Source organism: Bos grunniens, chromosome 18 (assembly GCF_055505025.1).
Source record: "Bos grunniens cultivar Pamir isolate PY7600 chromosome 18, Bosgru_T2T1.0, whole genome shotgun sequence".
NCBI classification, from domain to species: Eukaryota; Metazoa; Chordata; class Mammalia; order Artiodactyla; family Bovidae; genus Bos; species Bos grunniens.
Window position 1 is genome coordinate 15,458,674 of NC_141182.1, and position 22,479 is coordinate 15,481,152.

At 48.9% G+C, this 22,479-nt stretch overlaps 1 protein-coding gene across 4 annotated transcripts in view; it reads left to right on the plus strand.

The window, feature by feature from the left end:
* GPT2 (glutamic--pyruvic transaminase 2) overlaps positions 1-19,345 on the plus strand; it is a 34,758-nt gene extending 15,413 nt beyond the window's left edge. For 3 of the 4 annotated variants that reach the window (XM_086350518.1, XM_086350519.1, XM_086350521.1), the window contains 7 exons: positions 1,082-1,325; positions 5,965-6,044; positions 7,670-7,806; positions 12,822-12,996; positions 14,484-14,639; positions 15,640-15,752; positions 16,927-19,345. In XM_086350518.1, coding sequence (XP_086206644.1) covers positions 1,082-1,325; positions 5,965-6,044; positions 7,670-7,806; positions 12,822-12,996; positions 14,484-14,639; positions 15,640-15,752; positions 16,927-17,017 — 996 coding nt within the window. In that variant the 3' untranslated portion in view covers positions 17,018-19,345. Of the gene's footprint in view, positions 1-158; positions 317-1,081; positions 1,326-5,964; positions 6,045-7,669; positions 7,807-12,821; positions 12,997-14,483; positions 14,640-15,639; positions 15,753-16,926 lie in introns of those variants that run through there. The other variant, XM_086350520.1, reaches the window with a different exon arrangement.
* The last annotated feature ends 3,134 nt before the right edge of the window (positions 19,346-22,479 follow it).

The following is a 22,479-nucleotide window of genomic DNA, read 5'->3' on the forward strand; positions in this document are numbered from 1 at the left end:
CAGTCAGTTCTGGGGGCCATCCGCTCACTTGTCCTCCCTTCTTTTAATAAGTTATGTTTGTCTGTGTCTCTTGACCTCCAAGGCTCTTGTTTCGGATGTTTATTAAATGATTTCGTCCTTTGCTGAAGCCTCTCAAGTGCATTAAACTCTTCCTTGAGCCCGGGAGGAAACTGAGGCCCAGAAACCTTAGGTTCTGCCTGCTGTTAAGAGCCTCTCGAGGCATTGGAGATTCTAGTGTTGGACTCAGGCCCCCAGCCACGGCATCTTCCACTGTATGCTGCCATCACGGCGCCTCTCTATTCCCAGAGAAGCCCAGGTATGGGTAGAGGTTCCAGAGGCAGGTGTGGGGAAGAGTCTTCAAGATTTAGTGAAAAGAATCAAGCCGTTACACTGGCATTGTTGTAGCAAGGAACTGAGCCTGAGAAAGGCGCTAAGTCTTCATGTAAGGCTTAGAAAAGTAAAACTCACCCAGAAGAGTTTGGGCTTATGAATTCAGTGAATTACTGCCACCCCCACTAATGCCCCACAGGACTCCCCAGGCCTGATTTCTCAGGAATCCTGTAAACCTAGGGCTCATTCAATTTTGGAAACAGCCAGGTTGAAGCGCCACCTGGTGGCAGAAGCTGGGTATTTTATCCCATTTTCACACTCCTTTGTTCACTGGTCTTTCCAAGTCTTGGGCTCTGATAAGTTAGTGATCAGACAGATTCCGGGCTGCACCCCAGACATATATAATGAGTTTCAGGGGTGAGGTCAGAATAATTCTGAGCAGGTCGAGTTTTGGGGCTACTTCTTTAAAAGATCTCTTTTAAAAATACTGACAGGTATTAAGTCTTTAGGTACCATGCATTGTGCTAAAAGCTTTAAAACATTTTGCTTATTCCTCGTAGCAGACCTCATTTTACAGAGGAGGAGAGGTAGACTCAGGGGAGTTCAGAAACCCACGTGCGGCTGTGCTGGAGGCAGGCGCTGGGTGACTGGTGAAAGGCGGGGTTTGGGGGTCTTCTGGCTTCTGCTGCTGTTCAGCCCCTGGGCGTGGAAAGTGGCAGTGACCCTGTAAGACGTGACTTCTCTGTTTCAGACAATCCTGAAGATCCTGGTCTCCGGCGGTGGCAAGTCACGGACAGGCGTGATGATCCCCATCCCGCAGTACCCACTCTACTCAGCAGTCATCTCCGAACTCGATGCCATCCAGGTGAACTATTACCTGGATGAGGACAACTGCTGGGCCCTGAATGTGAACGAGCTCCGGCGGGCCGTGCAGCAGGCCAAAGAGCACTGTAACCCCAAGGTGCTGTGCATCATCAACCCCGGGAACCCCACAGGTCTGTGCTTTACTTCCTTGCCAGTTTCTTGGGGAGCAGGGTGGCTGGTGTATTGGATGTCTGGACACTAAAGAGCTAAGAAATAATGAAGTCTTATTTGCTCCCAGGTTCCCAATCCAACTCCAGATTTGCTAACATAAGATCATAAAGTTGGCTGCCAGCCATCTTAGGAATACAGGCATTTTCCTGGGCAGGGTTGTATTGTAATTAAGACCAGTTCTTCTTCCTGTTCGTCCATGTACAAAGAACCTACTCTTTGAGGTCACACACAAATCATCACCGTTAATTATAGGCCTAATTTTACCCTTACTCCTACTTGTTTTTCTGAACCAGTTTTTAGATTTGCTGGTGTGTGCGTTTTTGTTTTTCTTTGACACAGCATTACTGTGTACTTTGAGGCCTGAAAAGGAAATGCCATATTAAAAACAAAAGCAAACCAAAAAAACCTGTTTCCAGAAGTTGGAAAGCTCTCCTAATTTTGCATATTTTTCTTCACAAAAAAAATGCACAGTTCTGGCTGTTTTGATCTTTCCAGGCTGCTGGCTTCATGTGCCCCAGATGCTATTTGGATGCCGAGAACAAGGGCTCCTCTCTCCTCCTTTGTTGAGATAAACTGGGTCAGGGCCAAAGCGTGGTGGAGTTGATTGTGGAATCTGCTCCTTGGGAACATCAAATGATGCTTCAATCAGCTGAAAGCTCCACTTGAATTCCTGGGTGCAGAAAATGGGCGCAGCTGCTCGCCTGGTTTATTCACACCGACTGCTTGGGGGAAGGGATGAGGGACCTAACCAGGGTACTGTAGGAAAATGACAGAGCTGAGTTCTCAATCCTGGCTGCACATTAGAATCAAAAAGGGAGCTTTTAAAAATGCCAGAGGCCAGGCCACACCCCAAAATCTCTGGAGAAGGGGCTCAGGCATCGATATTCTGTGTAACTGAGGATGAGAAACACTGCCCTTGGATGATGCTTCTAAAACTTCAGCTTGTTAAAAACACAACTGCTGGGCCCTACATCTAGATATTCTGATATAATCAGGCTGGAGTGGGACTTGACAATTTGCATTTCTAACAAGCTCCTGGGTGACGCTGATGCTACTGGCCCCAAACTTGGAGTAGTAGATCCTATATCTTAGGAAATACTCTGTATACCTAGTTTATATCGTAGGCTTGGTAACTTCTTGACCAGAAGCTTACATATATCTTCTGGCTGTCTGGGGAGAAGTAACTGCACCAGAGACTTTCCTATTTGGGGTCAAAGTGGGGGTCATGTGAGTGTGATATTAATATAAGCAGTTTTTCAGTAGTCATGTTCGAATGTGAGAGTTGGACCATAAAGAAGGTTGAGCACTGAAGAACTGGTGTTTTTGAACTGTGGTGCTGGAGAAGACTCTTGAGAGTCCCGTGGACTATAAGGAGATCAAATAAGTCAATGCTAAAGGAAATCAACCCTGAATATTCATTGGAAGCTGGTGCTGAACCTCCAGTACTCTGGCCACCTGATGTGAAGAGCTGACTCATTGGAAAAGACCCTGATGCTGGGAAAGATCCAGGGTAGGAGGAAAAGGGGGCAACAGAATGAGAGAATGAGATGGTTGGATGGCATCACTGAATCAATGGACATGAGTTTGAGCAAACTCTGGGAGATAGTGAAGAACAGGGAATCCTGGTGTGTTGCAGGAGTCAGACGAGACTAGCGACTGAACTACAACAACAAGCAGTTTTTCTAAAAAATAAGTTACAAGCAGGCTCAGGCTAGTTTTGCTCTCTGAGGTTTTTTTTTAGTTTCTGGTTGTGATACGCAGCTGTAGGATCTTAGTTCTCTGACCATGGATTGAACTTGGACCCCAGCAGTGAAAGCATCAAGTCTTAACCATTGGACCACTAGGCAGTTCCCCTCTGGGGTCTTAATGTGTGAAAAGCAGCTATTGGAGGATGGAGGATGGAAAATGGAGACCTACCTGTGATGACCATGTATCTCGTCTGGACCACACACTGTGACCACTTTGTCTGAAAGGTGTCGACATGGAGTGGGATATTAGTGGCTAACAGGGCTCTTTGGGATTCGAGACAGAAACTCACCTTGAGGCTTGAAGGGAGTGGACCTGTGAAGTCCAGGGTAAAGCAGCACGCTTGAATCAATGTCGTCGTCATGGGAACCTCAGGCCATGACCCAGCTCTGCTCTGGGCTGGAATCCTCAGGAAGCACCTATCCTGGGAGTGGCCTTCCACAGGTCCAGTCAGTGCCCAGCAGCTGAGTGTCCTCCACAGGGCGCCTCGCCCCTGGTTTCACCTGAAGCCCCAGGCCAGATTCTGTTGGCCCACACTGGGACACCTGCCCATGCCTGACCTAGTTAAATCACTGAGGCTGATTGGCTGGGTCTCTGTCCCTGGTGGAGTTTAAAGAGAGGGAGTTCCCCTAGGACAGCTGCGTGCTGTTGCTCAGAGAAGGGCAGGACTCTGGGCTGGTGTAAGCAACAGGTATCCCCATTAGTGTGTGGGACATTCCCTCGGCCTGCCCTCTGGCAAGGGGCACTTGGAAGACCCCTCCACAGCCTTTGGGGCCTTTAGCAAAGCTGCGTCTTCTCTGTGGTGTGCACATGTCTCCCCCTGCTGGGCACAGGCATGCCCTGCCCTCTGGAGATTATGTGGCTCCTGCTCCACAGGCCTGTTCTGAGTGACTGCTTCGTCCCAGGCACTGGAGAGAAATAAGCTCTGTCCTTGTCCCACAGTTTGCATCTGTCACATGGGGGATTATTTGTGCACAGCAGGTCTCGTTTCCTCTCCTGGGCTGCTGGCTTCCTGAGGCCCGGCTCTTGCACTCCCCCTGGCGTTATGGAGAAGACTCTTGAGAGTTCCGTGGACTGAAAGAAGATCAAACCAGTTAATCCTAAAGGAAACCAGTCCTGTATATTCATTGGTAGGACTGACGCCGAAGCTGAAACTCCAATACTTTGGCCACCTGATGCGAAGAACTGACTCTTTGGAAAAGACCCTGATGCTGGCAAAGATTGAAGGCGGGGGGAGAAGGGAATGACAGAGGATGAGATGGTTGGATGGCATCACCGACTTGATGGACATGAGTTTGAACAAGCTCCGGGAGTTGGTGATGGACAGGGAAGCCCGGTGTGCTGCAGGCCGTGGAGTTGCAAAGAGTTGGACATGACTGAGCAACTGAACTAAACTGGCATTATGTACCCCGCTCACACCTTGATACTCTGGGTGCTCACACCTTTGCTTGCATTCTAACAGGGTACACTTGGTGGCATCGCAGCCCTGGGAGGGAAGACCAGGAGCATGTGGTAGGCAGACAGGCTGCCAGGATGGACAGCCCCTGTGTCTATGGGCACAGCAGCTGATTACTTGTAGCATCCAGGGGCGCTGCCCTTCCTAATTCCCAGAGCGTGAGCTTGCTTCATAGGAAGCCTGCTCGGCCTTTGTTTGGCAGGGACAGGTTGGTCCCTTAGTAAAGGAACTGGTTTGTGGCTTAGATTATGTCTGAAATCCTGGCTGAATCATACCATGCTCTTATAAGATACATCAAAATATTTTTCTAAGACTTAGTCTTGTTATTCTTACATGGACAAGAATATAGTTATTTTTATTTTTAACAAAAAGGTAATATACTCTCCATACTGCTTTGCATGAAGATGTAGATACATATGTCAGTAATACATGTGCACATACATACATACGTAGATAATATACATACGTACGTAGATAATATACATACATGTAACACCCATAGGTGCACATTTATGTCCTTGTGAGCATCAGCAGGCCTGCCTAGTACTTTTCCAGAAGCTGTGTGAGCCAGTCCACCATCCCAGGGCCACATCATTGTGGGCCCCAGGAAGTCTGGGAAAGGGTTCCTTTCTACCTTGAGGCATTTGTTCCTTTCCCCACTGAAACCTGCAGTATTTCCTGTGAGCTGGTGGGTGAATATTTTGCTGCCGGCACTCATTTCTCTAAGGTGGATGGAGTGACGAGTCCAGCCCTGAAGGGAGACCCTGGCAGGGACACCGTGGGTGCCTGCCAGCGTCCTCAGCAGGCACGGCTCCCACATGGTCACCGGAGAAGCCAGAGCTGGTAGGCAGGCTCATTCATTCATTTAGAACTTCTTCCCCTGTGCTTACTAGGGAGGGCCCTGCTGGATGCCGGCTTTGAGGGTCGGTGCTGGGCCAGAGACATTGTCCCTGCCTCACGGAGCTTGTGTGGGGAGAAGGTGTGGCCGGTGCACTTCTCATGGTGTGGCTGCTGAGGGGGAAGGAGGGGAGCGGGGCTGGATGATTTAGCTCCTTCAGTTTTATTTTCCTGCTGTTTATGATACATCCATGTCTTCTTGTCCTCTAGCACAGAATAATACACATATATCCTCCTCCCCCTCCACACACATACCTCTGAGAAGAATAACAAGAAAGTTGGGTGTGAAACACAACTCCCTACACATACCTGGCTTAAGTGAGTCAGAGGGACGGAGCTGACCCTAGGGGCTCCCTGGAGGCTGACAGCAGCTAGGGAGGGTGGTCCTGTAAGATCACGAGGGAACGCAGACATCTGAGTGATTCTGGTTGGAATTCTCACCTAGGGACAAATGAAACACCCTGACAACCTACCTTCTGCTTTTGTTTGGGACTTTTTAGGTCAGGTGCAGAGCAGAAAGTGCATAGAAGATGTGATTCACTTTGCCTGGGAGGAAAAGCTCTTTCTCCTGGCTGATGAGGTAAGAGCAGCCTGGGCTCTCAGAGGTGAGGGTGTGCTTTCTCTTCTGGGGGAGGGAACCAGGTCTGTTGTTCTATAGACAAAAGAACTTTCTAGATATCGGAGGAGAGATTCTAACAAGGTTGAGGATGTTCAGTGTTAAACAACCTGTGAGACTGTGACCGAAATCATCCCATATTGGTTTGGAATTTTGGTTATAAGTTTCAAAAATCTAGCCCAAGCTACTTTAAACTTAACGCGGTGGTGGGGTCTCAGGAGTGGGGCTGGATCCAGGGACTCGAATCGTATCTTCCAGCTCCTCTTGTTCCATCCTGCTGCCTTGGCCTCAAACACGGGCCTGCTATCTTCCCAGCCTAGAAACAGAATTTATCTTCCTGGTCGTTTCAACGAAGCTCAGAACTGAGCTTCACTGGTGCAGTTTAGGTCAAACACCCATCACTGAACTGATTATTCTGGCCCAGTGGTTGCAATATGCAGACTGACCAGGCCCTAGGCAAGGGTTGGGGGCTCCCCCTATGCCCCCAAATGTGCAGATAGAGAGCTGGGGAGGATGTTCCTTGAAGCAAATCAAGGGCCCCTTTCTCAAGAAGGGAGAGTGGGTGCTGGGTGGGCTGAATGCTGTGTCCTGTGAGGAGGGGAATCTTATCAACCCCAGAATCACTGCTTCCTGAACCCTAGATCTGGAGACAAACCTGCCCATTCTTTTCCTGCTTTGCAAGAAGCAATTAAAGACCTGTCAAATCCTATTTTCACTTCATTTCTGTGTGATTTCTGGTTAGTCATAGCTTCTAGCACGTGAGCTTCATTTCTGTGCTCCTTAGCAGCCCCCCACCACAGAGGTTATCCACCAAATCACTGCTGTGATCAATAGCAGATACTTAAATCTTCATTTCTAAAGGAAAGAAGGGGCAGTAGAGTGACCTGGTGCACGAACCTCTTCCCTCAGGGTCTGGGAAGCGAGGGGGGTGAATGGGGAAGGGAGAGGCCATGGAGGAGCTGGGAAGGGGAGGGAGCTCTACCTGGCTTGTTGAAGGTTGAGCTGGCCTGACCCTCCTGCTGACCTACAGTGCCTCAGAGAGCCTCGGTTTCCCTGATCTCCAAACTGGGCATGGGAAGTTCATCTCCCGGGGCAGATGGAGCACGTGCCTGCTAGACTGTATAGACGGGGAGGGACAAGAGGTGTAGGCGCTGCTCAGTCCAGGGAGGAGAGAATGACGGTGATGGTGGATGGAAAGCCGGGTGAGTGCCGTGAAGCACTGAGGAGCACGGTTAGCTCTTTGGATGGGGAGGTCAGAGGACGGGTCCATGAACTGCTTTCAGCACTCAGTGACAGGGTGAGCGTCACGCTCTGGGAGGAAAGCCTGCTCGGGCCAGCCGGGTGTCACTGGCACATGAGGCAGAAAGGAGATCTGGAGACTATGTGGGGCTAATGTGGGAGAATCCAGTGGGCATCCAGCCCGTGCCCTCCCCGCCAGCCCTTGCTTGTTCTGGAAGGTTCCCTTGGGCACATCTGGCTTAGATGTGATATCTAAGGCCAGCTTCACTGCAGGCAGCCCAGGCTGCAGCCCGGGTGGCTCAGCTTCTGGGGCACGTGGCTGACTGTCCCTGTCCTGTCCCCTCCTGCAGGTGTACCAGGACAACGTGTACTCCTCGGACTGCAAATTCCACTCCTTTAAGAAGGTGCTTTATGAGATGGGGCCTGAGTACTCCAGCAACGTGGAGCTCGCTTCCTTCCATTCCACCTCCAAGGGCTACATGGGCGAGTATGTGTGCCCCCGCCTCCCTCCCGCTGCTCCTGGGCCTGCCTGGTCCCACTGCTTCTCCACCCTGCCCCGCCTCAACCTACTGGACAGAGGTGGCTACTCTCGTCTACAGCTGCAGCTGATCTAAGAAGCAGGAGGAGGCAGGCCATGTCTCCCCACGGGGAGTGCACTGGTGTGAGGGCATCCCCTATGCAAGGGCTCGTGTAAAATAAGGCTGTGACGAAAATGAATACAGGACCTGCAGCGGCTTCCAGCCCTAGTGTTTTCTGCCAGCTTTGTCACCCTTGCTGACACGTGACTGAACTCTGAGGGGCAGGGATGGCAGGTTGAATGAACAAATGCTGTCAGGCCAGTGGCCAAGCTGTGTGTGCAGATCTGTGTGCACCCTGCCTGAGCACCCTGTGACCTGTGGGGCCAGAGCGTCAGCTTCAACCCTTTCTTCATTCAGCCAATATTTATTGAGCATCTGCTATGAGTTCAGAAGTTCAGCAGTGAGGTTACAGCAGTGAGCAAACTACACCCATTCTGCCCTCAGAGTCATGCTCTAGTGAGGTCAGAGGCAATAGACAAATGAACACGATGTGTCAAGGACAGAAATAATCAGAGAAGAGGTAGGAATGCAGGGAGGTGGCGTCTGGTCACTAAAGAGTTGGACCCAGGGAGGGGAGGTGGGGAGCTATGCAGACGTCTAAGGAAACCGCTTCTGCAAAGGCCCTGGGTGGAAGGAGCAGCTGTTCGAGGAGCAGCAAGGAGACTAGAAAAGGGTGAGAGGGAAAGTGGCGCAGTTGAGACCAAAAAGTCACAGGAGGCCAGAGCGCCTGGGCCACTTAGGTCATCTTTTACTCAGAATGAGATGGGAGCCCTTAGAGGGTTTGCACAGAGGTGTGACTTCTCCTGGTTGCTGCGTGATGAGGGCAGGAAAGAAGCGAGCACTCAAGTCAGGAGGCTGTTAGAGTCCAGGGGAGATACTGGGGGCCAGGGTAAACGTGGGGAGATGTTGGATCCTGGGTATGTTTGAAGGTGAAGTTGATGGGTGTTGCTTGATGAAAAGGAGGGTGTGAGAGAGAGAAGTCAAGGATGACTCCCAAGTTTTTTGTTCAAACAGCAGGAAGCATAGAGTTGCCCTCAATAGATGAGGATGTCTGTGGGTGAAGCAGGTTTTGGGGTGGAATTTGGAAGTTGGTTTTAGATGTGTAAAATTTGCAGATGCCTGTTGGATGTCCAGATGAAGGTGGATATGTGAGTCTGTGGCTCAGGGCTGATACCCAGCTGGAGATTCAAGTTTACGAGATGTCAGTGTTTGAGTTGTTAGTTAGATCTCTGAGCCTAGACATCTCATTGGGAGGAGTATAGTTAGAGAAGAGGTCCAGGGACTGGGCCCGGCCGTCACTGCTCAAAAGTTAGGGGCAGAGAGGAGGAACCTGCAAACTAGACTGAGATGGCCAGGCCCGTGCATTTACAGCCAAGGACGTTCATTCCCCAGCATGTGGGAGTCGTACTGTGTGCCAGGTGTCAGGGTAGGGGAGAGGGTCTGGAGGCCAGTGTAACTATGAAGCTCCAAGAAATATATTGACCAGGTCAAGGGCGCTTCCCAGGTAGTGCTAGTGGTAAAGAACCTGCCTGCCGGTGCAGGAGATGTAAGAGACATGGGTTCGATCCCTGGGTCAGGAAGATCCCCAGGAGGAGGAAATGGGAACCCGCTCCAGTATTCTTGCCTGCAAAATCCCATGGACAGAGGAGCCTGCTGGGCTACAGTCCATAGGGTTGCAAAGAGTCGGACATGACTGAAGTGACTTACACACACACACACACACGCAAGGAGCTATCCCCTGGGATGGCTGCCCAGCTGTTCTTGGCTGTATTTGTTGTGTGCAGGAGTTGGTTTATGCTGTTCTTTCTGGTTTACCCTGGTAGCTGTGGTGCCTCCTTGCTAAACTTTCATGTGCTGTATATTGCTTTTCTTAAACAAATATGTTCTCTATTAACTCATTTTTCAAACTCAAGTGTGTTTATTACATACCTACCCATCGCTCCATCTGTGATATTGATTACTCTGGATATTGGTAACCCGAGTTGGTTGCCCTTAGATCCTGATTTCCTAGGCTCAGACTGATTTACCCAATTTGATTTTCTGCTTATGAGCAGAGGGTAAAGCAGGAAGATTCTTCTTTCAACTTTTGTTACGAAAATCCCTTCCAAGAGGCCAGAATTTATCTTCCTGCCTTGGAAAGGCCAGGTGATGGATCAGATGGGGCTCAGTCTTTGCCAGTTCTTTCTACAGCCTGATCCCAAAAGTGTTTTGCTGACTTCTCATCGTATCAGCTGGTCTGAGGTTGGGTGGGTGTGGTGCACATGCAGAAGAAGGTAGCTGATACCATTATTTCTGTGGTCATTAGTCTGAATGTTGTCAGTCACAGTCCAGAGAAGGAAGCATGGCTAATGGAGCGGATTTGCTTCTGAAAGTTGCTTTTTGTTGTTGTTGCTTTTTTTAATGATTTCAGCTTATTTTCATGAGATCTGACTCTGTATCAGTCAGGATCCTTTTGGCAATAAGTAACAGAAGCTCAACATGAAAGAGGGTTTAAAAAAAACACATATAAAGTGAAGTCAGTCAGAAAGAGAAAAACAGATACTATAGACTCACACGTGTATACGGAATCTAGAAAGATGGTACCGATGAACCTTTTTGCAGAGCAGCAACAGAGACACAGACATTGAGAACAGACTTACGGACGCAGCTCAGGGTCAGGGGGAGAAAGAAGAGGTGGGATGTATGGAGAGAGTAACATGGAAACATACATTACCGTATGTAAAGTAGATAACCGATGGGAATTTGCTGTGTGACTCAAGGAACTCAAGCCAGGGCTCGGTGACAACCTAGAGGGGTGGGATGGGGGTGGAGGTGGGAGAGATGTTCCAGTGGAAGGGAACATGGGTAGACCTGTGGCTGATTCACGTTGATGTTTGGTAGAAACCGACACAATACTATAAAGCAATTATCCTTCAATTAAAAATAAATGAATTAAAAAAAAATCCATATCAGTAAAAAGTCAAGGAGTAAAGTTGAATCAGGAGGCTTAAAAATGTCAGTGGGTCTCTCTCTCTACTCCTGGCTTTGTCCTGTTTTCTTTCTCAGCTCTGCTTTCCTACCCCCTCTCCCTTTTTTTCCTCTTTTTTCTTTTTCCCTTTTTTTGACCACACCATGCAGCTTATGGGATCTTGTTCCCTATCCAAGAATTGAATGTGAGCCCTTGGCAGTCAAAGCACAGAGTCCTAACCACTGAACTGCCAGGGAATTCCCTGCTCTGCTTTCCTTTGGATTCGCTTTGTCAGGCATCAGAAAGTTGAAGCAAAATCCTCAGGTTGCTGCTCACATGCCCACTTCTTGAACCTGTGCAAGGGGTGCCTGGCCTGAATCATATGCCCCTTTCGAGCAGAGCTAGTATGATACTAGTTAGCAGTCAGGCTAAGCTGCTATAACCAAAAGGCCCCAAAGTACAGCGGCTCACTATAGAAGACTTATAGACCCTAAGTATAATGACATTACTTTGCCAACAAAGGTCCGTCTAGTCAAGGCTATGGTTTTTCCAGTGGTCATGTATGGATGTGAGAGTTGGACTGTGAAGAAAGCTGAGCGCTTAAGAATTGATGCTTTTGAAGTGTGGTGTTGGAGAAGACTCTTGAGAGTCCCTTGGACTGCAAGGAGATCCAACCAGTCCATTCTGAAGATCAGCCCTGGGTATTCATTGGAAGGACTGATGCTAAAGCTGAAACTCCAGTACTTTGGCCACCTCATGAGAAGAGTTGACTCATTGGAAAAGACTCTGATGCTGGGAGGGATTGTGGGCAGGAGGAGAAGGGGACGACAGGATGAGATGGCTGGATGGCATCACCGACTCCATGGACGTGAGTCTGAGTGAACTCCGGGAGTTGGTGATGGACAGGGAGGCCTGGTGTGCTGCGGTTCATGGGGTCGCAAAGAGTCGGACACAGCTGAGTGACTGAACTGAACTGATAATGGCTTATTACAAAAAACTAGGAATAAAACCACCGTATGACCCAGCAATCCCACTCCTAGGCATATACCCTGAGGAAACCAAAATTGAAAAAGACACATGTACCCCAATGTTCATTGCAGCACTATTTACAACAGCTAGAACATGGAAGCAGCCTAGATGTCCATCAACCGATGAATGGATAAAGAAGCTGTGGTACATACATACAATATTAGTGAGCCATAAAAAGGGATGCATTTGAGTCAGTTTAATGAGGTGAGCAAACCTAGAGCCTATTATGCAGAGCAAAGTAAGTCAGAAAGAGAAATGTGAATATCGCAAGAGAAATGTGAATATCGCATACTGACGTGTGTATATGGAACCCAGAAAGATGGTACTGATGAGTTTATTTTCAGTGTGGCTATGGAGAAACAGACACAGAGAACAGACCTATGGACACGGCGGGAGGGGAGGAAGGAGAGGGTGAGATTATGGAGAGAGTAACATGGAAACTTACATTACCATATGTAAAATAGATAGCCAATGGGAATTTGCTATATGACTCAAGCAGGGGCTTGACAATCTAGAAGGGTGAAAGAAAATGACAGAAAAACAAAACTCCAGTGGCTCAAACAAGGTGGAAGTGTGTCTCTGTGATAACAGTTCAGAGGCAGGGGGAGTCTGGGACTGGCTTTACCCCACGAAGTCATTCAAAGATAGGCTGCTGGGCTGGCTCTGTCTTCTCAACATGTGGCATCATCTCTAGCACTGAGGCTTCTTGCTCTGGTGTCTGCCTTTCTTAGGAAGTGGGAGAAAGGAACAAGACTGCATGCTTTTAAGGAAGTGATGTGGGATTGGCACATGTCACTTATATTCACTTTCCATTGGCAAGAACTTGGCCATACCTGGCAGCTCAGTGTTGGGCATGGGGCTGGTTACAGGAGATTCTGGCCGGCTGGGTGCACTTAGTAGAGGTCTCTCTGTGACTGGTGGGTCCTCTCTCCCGCTTCGACATTCTAGGTGTGGCTACAGAGGAGGCTACATGGAGGTGATCAACCTGCACCCTGAAATCAAGGGCCAGCTGGTGAAGCTGCTCTCGGTGCGTCTGTGCCCGCCAGTGTCTGGGCAGGCTGCCATGGACATCGTTGTGAACCCCCCGGTGCCAGGAGAGGAATCCTTCGAGCAGTTCAGCAGGGTGAGTCGGCTGCGTCCCACGGCCTGTCCGTATCACTGCTGTGGCCGGCATTCACCATGCATAGTCTCCGTGGCCAGCCTGTCTCCAGATGAGCTCCAGGGCACGCTTGTGGTTCCACATGGTGCCTGACCCACCCCAGTAAGGCTAAGTCTCAGGGTGTAGCTGGGCTGTGGTTGAAGTGGGAGGACTGTGCGCATGGTGGGTGTGGGCACCTCTTCCTCCTCCTCACCTGTGAGCACCACGGAAGGGCAGGCGCTCAGAGGGAATGGCCTCATGTCCTGAGGACACAGCGGGCAGGGAAGGGGGTGATGATTCTGTTACTAAAGTAAAAGGGGGAATGGATGAGCATGCCATTCATTCTAGACCGCAGACCTGCCTGTGGCTTAACCAGATGTCCTTGTAGCTTGAAGTGATGCAGACAGACCCTTTCAACCGCAGGTGACAAAAACCCAACTCTAACGAGTTTAAACACAAATGGAACTTATTGAAGAAGTCAGCTCCCAGCTCTTTTAGATTCAAAATCTTTCTTTTTAAATGGTGGCAAATTACACAGAACATAAAATTTGCCACTCTGATCTTTTTCAACTGAACAGTTTAGTGAATAAAGTACATTCACATTGTCCAACCATTACCCGCATCCATCTCCAGAACCCTTTCCCAAACTGAAACTGTACCCATTAAACAAGAATTCCTCATTTCCCCCTTCCCCCGCCCCTGGTAACCTCTCATCTACTTTCTGTCTCTGCGGATATGACTGCTTTAGGCAGCTCATGTATAGCATTTATCTCGCGGCTGGTTTATTTCAATCGGCACGGTGTCTTTGATGTTTGTCGCTGCCATGGCGTGTGTCAGAATGTGCTTCCTTTGGAAGGCAGGGCAACGTCCCACTGCGTGTACGTGCTGTGTTCTGTGATTCGTTCATCCGCAGGGCACACCGCTTCACCCCCGGTCCAGCAGTGCTTGCACAAGTGTTGGGCTGCCTGCTGCATCTTTGGCCGCGTGCCAAGCTCCCAGCCTGTCCCTGATGTGCTCTGCCTGCACTTCACATGGCCCCAGCACGTCACATGGATTGGGGGAAGGGTAGCTCCCCAGAATTAGATGGTGGGGCTGTCTCCTGGAAGCATGTTCTAGGATGTTCCGTCCAGGGCCAAGTTCGTTCAGGCTGATGGGGAGGGGCTGGTTTTTCTTGTTTTCGGAAATGACGTCTTGGTACGAGAGTAGAACCCATGACACAAGCTACTTAGGACCTACTTGTGACTCATGTGCCCCTGCCCAGGGCCCATGGCCACCCCATGGGCTGAGTGTCTGTGGAGGACATTCTGCAGAGGGACACGTGTCTTGCCCGCCTCCCTGGTTTGCTGCTCAAGCACACATCAGCTTGCCTTTCACCAGTCTGCCCGGACGCCCTAGTTTGAAGGGATGGTTTTCAGTGTCTGGAGCCATGGTATCTGGAGATGCTGACTCTTATGCTTTCTCTGTCTCCTTAGGAAAAAGAGTCCGTCTTGGGTAATTTGGCCAAAAAAGCTAAACTGACAGAAGACATGTTTAACCAAGTCCCAGGAATTCACTGCAACCCCTTGATGGGGGCCATGTACGCCTTTCCTCGAATCTTCATCCCTGCGAAAGCCATGGAGGCAGCTCAGGTCAGAGGTGCCGGGTCGGGCTGGCTCTCTCAGCAGGTTCACTTGGAACTCTTTCTTGCCTTGAGGAGCATGAGTGCTGGCCCTTGAGGCTCTGAACTTGGTGTATCCATTGGTCAGATGGTACTTAACGTATAAAGATAACGGGCTCCCGGAGACCCAGCCCTGCAGCCGCTGTGGTGATGGGGTGGGCGTGAGGGCAGACCCAGGTGTGATGTGATGCATTTAAAACTGAATAGAAACTGGAGAAGCATCAAGAGCTGTCTCCTCTGCCTGGCCACCGTACCCTACAGTAGCGCTTCTCAAACTCGAATGTGTACATGGATCACCCGAGGCCCTGTGAAAAATGGCAGTTCTGGTTCAGGAAGTCTGTGGAGGGGCCCAAGGTTCTGCATTTCCAATAAGTTCTCAGGTGGTGCCACTGACCCTGGTTTGAGGATCAAGGGCCAGAGCCGTATCTCTGAAAGTGTCCTCACACCCCCTAACCTACCTTGTTAAACATTCAAAATCAGGCCCCATCCCTCAGCCTGCTGAATCAGAATCCCTGGTGTTGGAGCCCAAGAATCTATTTAAGAGATGGCCTGGTTGTGCAAGCTGAAGTGTGAGAAGCACCATCAGCAGGGCCCCGAGAGGCTTGTTCCTTAAGGTTCCCCTGGGCACAGACCGCAGGGCCCTGGCTTGGTGTGTAGGAGGCCAAGGCCAATGCCTGGGGAGCTACTCTGTGGGGGTACGGCACACAGGACTCGGGCTGGCACTCCCTAGGGGACAGCAGGAGCCCCACAGCCCACAGCTGTCCCAAAGCGGCCTTTGGGCTCTTTGCTCCCGGCCCCAGCTGCCTGCGTACCCAGGGTCCTGCCTTGTTTCTCACAGGAAGAGAGGGCGGAGGGGCCCTGCCCTGGGAAAGAACCCACCATGTCAAGCATATTGGGCTTTGAGATTGTAATGGTGTGTCTGTGCAGTGTGAAATTGGGAATGACTCCTAAGTTCTGCCCTGTCCCCGCAGGCCCATAAGATGGCCCCTGACATGTTCTACTGCATGAAGCTCCTGGAGGAGACGGGCATCTGTGTCGTGCCTGGCAGCGGCTTCGGGCAGAGGGAAGGCACCTACCACTTCAGGTACCACTGCCTGGTTCCACCCTCAGGTACCCCTGAGGGGTGGGTCCTGGTTTGTCTTGGGAAACTTGGGCTTCTTAACAGCAAGGCAACTTCAGAGACTGAGATGTGTGAAGCCCCTGTGCACTCATCCCACTCCCATTCTGTCCTGCCGCAGAGATAGCCGAGACCCTGCCCAGGGACTAAGGAAGACTGTGGGTGGACTCCACGGTCATCTCCTTGATCGCTGTCTCCCCCTCCACTGCCTCCATCTATCACAAGCTTTCTGCGGTGTTCCCAGTGCTGTGTTTTCTTTTCTCCCCTTGTCCCTTTTCAACTCCATGATGTATCAGTCTGCATCCAGGAGCTCAGTAGCTTGTCCACTGAGCCAAAAACCTGCTGAGATGTTGCCTCTGAGATACGGTGAAATTGCTGTGCCGCCTTTCACAGGCACGGGACTCTACCAGGTCAGCTGAACAGCTCAGCCAGGGCTTCTCACCAAGGCCAGGTCTGTTTCTGAAAAGCCTCTCCAATGTTTCCTGCAGCAGGTGTCAAAAAAAAGAAATGTCTGGGGCTTAGCACCTGGGGCCGAGTTTTGAGTCAGTGAAGGTCATGGGCAGTGCCCCTCAATGGACAAATGTGTGTGGATAGCCTTTCCACCCTAGTTGGGTTCATCTTGGCAATTTGTGGCTCACTCAAGAAGTGGTTACTTCTTGAGAGCTGCCCTTAGGGATGGAAAGCAGGTTGACAGCATTGGAGGGAGGACTTAGTTACCATGGCAACTTGGGGATTCGTTTGGAGGGAAGTTGTGACTGAAGGTTCTCACTATGAGACTGATAGTGGAGATGGGAAAGGCTTGTCTAGCTGGAGTAGGGGCGGCTCCAGAGAAAAGTTCTGTGTACCTTTCAGAGTGTTGGGTGGGCCTCCTGTGATTATGGGTGGATGGGTTAAGTAAGCTGAGATGCCGCCACCAGCTTACTGCATTTGTTCACATGTATGAGTTGGCTAAAAAAATATGTGAATGATGGAAAGTGGTTCAACGAGTGCCAGGTGCTGTCCAGGGCCTGTCCCTCCCCAGGAAGCTTGCCTGCACTGTGTGGTTTCCACAGCTGCAGGTAGAGGAGGGACCTGCCAGATTCACCCCTGTCCCTTCTCCAGAGCAATTCGTGTCCGACTATGCTCTTCTCCTTCCTGACAGAATGACCATTCTTCCTCCGGTGGAGAAACTAAAGACGGTTCTACAGAAGGTGAAGGACTTTCACATAAAGTTCCTGGAGGAGTACGCGTGAGGACTCCTCGGGCCCCAGAGGGAGACCGGGCCCTCGGCCTGCCTCCTGATATGCCCGCCCAGCCCAGCCCAGACTCGCCTCCCGCAGCGACTCCGCCTCAGGCCTTATGAAGGTCACTGGTCGCTTTCATCGTCATTTTTCCCCAGGACACTTCTTTCTTTGTGCCTTGATGTTGGGAGCACCTCTCTTCTGAGCAAATGTGAATCGGGATGCCTCAGAAGCCCTGTTTCTTTGATGCAGCCAAAGTAGAGGGGACTCACTCAGCATATGTGAGTCTGTTGTTGTTGCTTGTGGAAAATTCATTTGGGGTTTAAAACAGCCTGGGTGTGTTGGGTGAGCTGCTTCAGGTTTGCAGAAACAAGGCATTAGGAAATGTATAACTTAACCATGATGAAGACTGGAAATCCCAAACTCACCGCTGTGATCTGTGAAATAAAACCCTTAGCGGTGTGAAAATCTATTCCTTCAAACAGGAGAGCCTGGAGTCCACTGGAGGCCCAGAGAGGGCCATCCTTCTGACCTGGAGGCAGGCATCCTGCTCTCAGACAAGAATGGTGAGGGTAGCAGCACAAGATGCCAGGCTAGGGGGTGGTGGGTGTGGGGATTATGGCCAAGGCCAGAAGGTCCTGCCGGGGAGGCGTGGGTGTGAGCCAGGCTCCAAGGTGAACCAGGCCTCCATCCGGGAGCACACAGCAGGTAGTGAGGACTCTGCCCACAGGGGAGCTGCAGGTGAAGGGTTATCTTGAGCTTTCTTAGGCTGGGACACCCATCTTGAGGTCTCCCTGAGCTCCAGGAGCACAGGGTTCATCAGCCCAGCAATATCTCAGTCGTGGGGGATTCTGCCTGATGGTGTGTGGATCTATCCCACTGTTACCCAACAGCCAGCCTCACCCAAGGGCTTCAGGGAGCTTTTAGGCAATAGTAGAACAAGGAAACTCAGAAAATGTCCTAGTGAAGGAGGGTATCCTTAGAGACATGAAGACAGTTAAACCACATGCCCCGCCTGTAGTGTTTGTTCTTTGGACCAAGCGGAATTTGGTCCCTATCCTAGCTCTTAATTGGTCCAAGTGCCTGGTAGCATGGCTGCTCTGAACATGTGATCCGATTCAAAGTTTATAAAAGTGTTCTATAAGTAAAGTATTTTGCCTCCACATCTGTTGCTGGCTCCCCTCCAGCAGGCTCATATGCAGGCTCATAGCATCAGTCATCTTTTGGGGGTAGGGGTGGGGGATCATCCCCCAAGCCTGCAGCTTCCCTGCCATGAGCAAACCTGGGTGGGGAGCCTGACCCACACTCCCCAGAAGTAGGCACCTCAGGCCGCAGCAGGCTTATGCCCTCTTCTCTGGGCCGTCCCTGGTGGGCTTCCCTGAGAAGCCAAGGCCAGCTCAGGAGTCAGGGGATCCAGCAAGTCCTAAAGTGGAATTGAAGGGACCCAAGAGAGAAATCTGAAGAGGCTAAAGGAGTGAGCTTTGAAAGCAGCCTCCTGTCCTGTAATCTCCACGCCAGGTCCACGCATGGGATGCAGTAGGAAACTTCAGACTGCCCCTGTCCACTAGCATCACAGCCCCTATGAAGAAAGTAGCCACAATCTCAAATAACAAAGGGAATGTTTTAGAACTTTTTCTTCCTTAAAACTTCGAGAAAGTTGCACTTGTGCTTGTTGATGGTATATAAGCCAGGATGTATCCCAGAGCTTGAGATTTCTGGTGAAAAGGTTAAATAGTAGATGCTAGTATATTTTCTATATTTTTGTAACAATTGCTTTTTTCATGGGGGGGGGGTTGGGGTTAGTATTTGTAGTTTTAACAAGTCCAGTAGTTTTTTTAAATGAATCTCTTCAGATTATAAGTAACCCCTAAAAACTTTGCAACGTTTACATGATTTTTTAAAAAAGATGCCATATACATTGGTTTGCTTTTAAAAACAAGTAAATACTTAATAAGGTCAGCTAGCTGGTTTAGGAGATTAACTTGATTCAGGTAGGAACTCTGATCATGATAGATGTGATTTTCTGCAGATTGTGGTGTCTTGTTTGGGCACCACCAGAGTAAGCTGTTTGTCGTTTGAGGTTGCACTTTAAATCTGTACCTGTAAAGTTTTCTGCTGTTCATCTAGGTCTGCATGGGAGTTGGGGGGATGCTGGGCTATACTGTGGTGGTCCATGACCTTGTGGCCAGACCGGTTGTCCCCGTGTTTGTGAATTTGCAGGAAGAGCTGACAGGCCTACATGTCCTTTTTCCAGTCTGGATTCTCATAGGCATCTCCTGACAAAGGTACTTCACGATAGCTCTGATGGAAATTTCTAAACAATAAAATATATGTCCAAAATGGTGACTGTGTTTAACTTTCTTTGTATTTTGAATACCAAACGGACGTCACTGATTGTACACCTGAAGTCTTATGTTGCTAAGGCACAGCCCTTCGGTTTCCATTTCTTCTTAGGCATCAACCCTAAGGACCCTGGGCTGCTTTCTATTGCTTATGTATTCTTTTAAAATAGAATGCTGTTCAAATGAAAACAGACCTTCATTTTCTCATGGGAGTGAAACGAACTAGAACTAGCAGCAGCTTCGCAGGGGAGCCCAGGCAGGCAGGGGGAGCTGGAGAAACAGCCCTGAGGCCGGGGGTAAGGAACAGCTGCCCAGACAAGGGGTTTCATTCATTGCCCCAGGCTTTCCCAGACCCACGTCAATTTTAATGTGTGGTTCTGGAATTCAAAACTTTATTTTTCACTTAAAACTGAAACTTCTTTTTTAAAGAAAGTCTGGAAATATATATAATTTTAAAAAGTAAGATTCTTTCGGGTGGAAGGCTTGGAAACTTACTGAAAGTAGCTTAAGCGGAAGAGAATTTATTGGGTCATGTAAAAGGAATTTATTGAAATCCTGGAGGGATGCTGACTTTAGTTTTGATGTATACTGTTAAGAGCAAAGCCTGCCTGCCTGTCTGGCTATATTGAAAAATATCATAGAAGGGCTCTGCCTTGGTCCACATGCCCTTCCCTGAACAGTAACTGTGGCCTTTGAGGATAGAGTGTTTTGGCTGGCCCTGTGTATGAGCAGAGGTAGAGAAGGGCCTAGAATTGCCAGCCCCATGAGGGCCTTTGGAGGAGAAGCTGCTACCCATAGGAATGAGGGGTGGAGGTGATGCTGCACCCACAAACCTCATTTACCACAGGTGGCTCTTCAGAGGGAAGCTGGGGGAGGTGTGTTCAAGGCAGGTTGAAAGTCATTACTAGTTGGTAACACAGGGGACTGAGATGCTCTGCACACACACACACTGTCCTTGCACACATACCCCAGGAAGTGTACATCTTGTCTGGTGAGCTAACTTTGTGTAGTGCATTATGCAAAGGGTTTATTAAATAGACAATATTGGGAGATACAGTTATTCTAGAGCAGTAGTTCCCTTGTCACTAGGGACTGGTTTTGTGAAAGACACTTTTTCCACGGATGTGTGGTAGGGGAGGGAAAGTTCTAGCGGTAATGCAAGAGATGATGGGGATGGATGGTTCCGGTGATAATACAAGCTGTGGGGAGTGGCAGATGAAACTTCCATCCCTCGCCCACCACTCACCTGCTGTGTGACCGAGTTCCTAACAGGTCGGGGGGCCCTGCTCTAAATTATTTTGGTATAGTGTTTGCTCTAACCACATCTAGAAAGCTTTTGAATGTTTGATAAGGACCTAGCATAAGCCCACAGACTGCTGGGGAATGGGGAATCAGAAGCTAATAAGAGGTGGTCACTGTCCTCAAAAAACCTATGGATGGAATGACCACTGAATGGTTCACTGCTCAAATCCCATCCACCTAGTGGTGCTGGGCTTAATAGAAGCATATGGGTGATGCATAGGAGGGAGAGGCTGATTCTGTTCTCTGCCGAGTTGGGGTGCCTCTACCCACCCCTACTCTTTCCACAGTGCCTTCTGAGGTCTTGCTTTTAGCCTTCATCCTGCCACTGAGCCAGGAGACTCTTCAAGAAAAAGGAAAAGAAACTTACTGCTAGGTACCCAACCAGTTCTTTTCCTTAAGAGGAACAGGTCAGCTAGAGTTTCCTATTGAGATTTCATTCTCCTACTGAAAAAAAATAAGAGACACCCACATACCTATGGTCAATTAATCTCTGACAAAAGGGCAAGAATGTACAGTGAAGAAAAGACGGTCACTTCAATAAGTGATGCAGGAGAAAATGTAAAACAGCAAGATTAGAACATTTCCTCCTTCACACCATATTTAAAAATGAGCTCAAATGAATTAAAAACCTAAATGTAAAACCGAAGCCATAAAACTCCTAGAAGACGACATAGGCAGTACATTCTTTCACATAAATTATAGCAATTTTTTTTTGGATCTGTCTCCCAAAGGAAAAGAAATAGGCCTTAATTAAACTTCAAAGATTTTGCACAGCAAAGGAAGCCTTTGACAAAATGAAAAGACAACCTACTGAATGGGAGAAAATATTTGCAAATCACTTGACCAACATGGGGTTAATATCCAAAATCTATAAACAGCTCATACAGTTCAATGTGAAAAAAAAAAAAAATTCAAAAATAGGCAAAAACCCTGAATAGACATTTTTCCAAAGAAGATATACAGATGGCCAACAGATACATGAAAAGATGCTCTCTATGTTGATAAAAGCAAGCAAGCAAAAAAAAAAAATCTCACGCTGGTCAGAATGGCTATCATCAAAAAGTCTACAGAGGACAAATGCTAGAGAGGGTGTGGAGAAAAGAGAACACTTGCGCGCTGTTGGTGGGAATGGAAATGGTGCAGCCACGATGGCAAACAGTGCGAGGGGGCGGGGGGGTCCTCAAAGAGCTGAAAATGGGAATTCCCTGTGACCTAGTGGCTGGGACTCCGTGCTTTCACTGCTGTAGGTCCAATCCTGCAAGATGTGTGGCGTAGACAAAAGAAAAACTAAACTAAAACTAGAACTTCCGTATGATCCAACAATCTCACTCCTAGATATAATATTTGGAAAAAAATGAAAACACTAATTCAAAAACATCCATGCACCCCAATGTTCATTACAGCACTGTTCACAATAGCCAAGACATGCAAACAGCCCAAATGCCCATGATAAGATGATTGGCTTGAGAAGATATGGTATATATACATATAAATGTGTGAATGTGCATAGCAAAATAGAAAACAAACTACTGGTTACCAGCTGGGAGAGGGTAGGGGAAAGGACTTGACAGGAGGATGGGATTAAAGATACAAACTACTACATATAAAATAGATAAGCAACAAGGATATACTGTACTGCAGAGAGACCTATAGCCATTATTTTGTAATAATTTTTAATGGAGTATAGTCTATAAAAATACTGAACCTCTATGCTATACACCTGAAACTAATATTGTAAGTTAACTACAATTTTTAAAAATCGATCAGTAAAAAGATTAGAAGATAAAGAGTCATCCCTTGGTATCCAAGGGGGGATTGGTTGCAGAATCC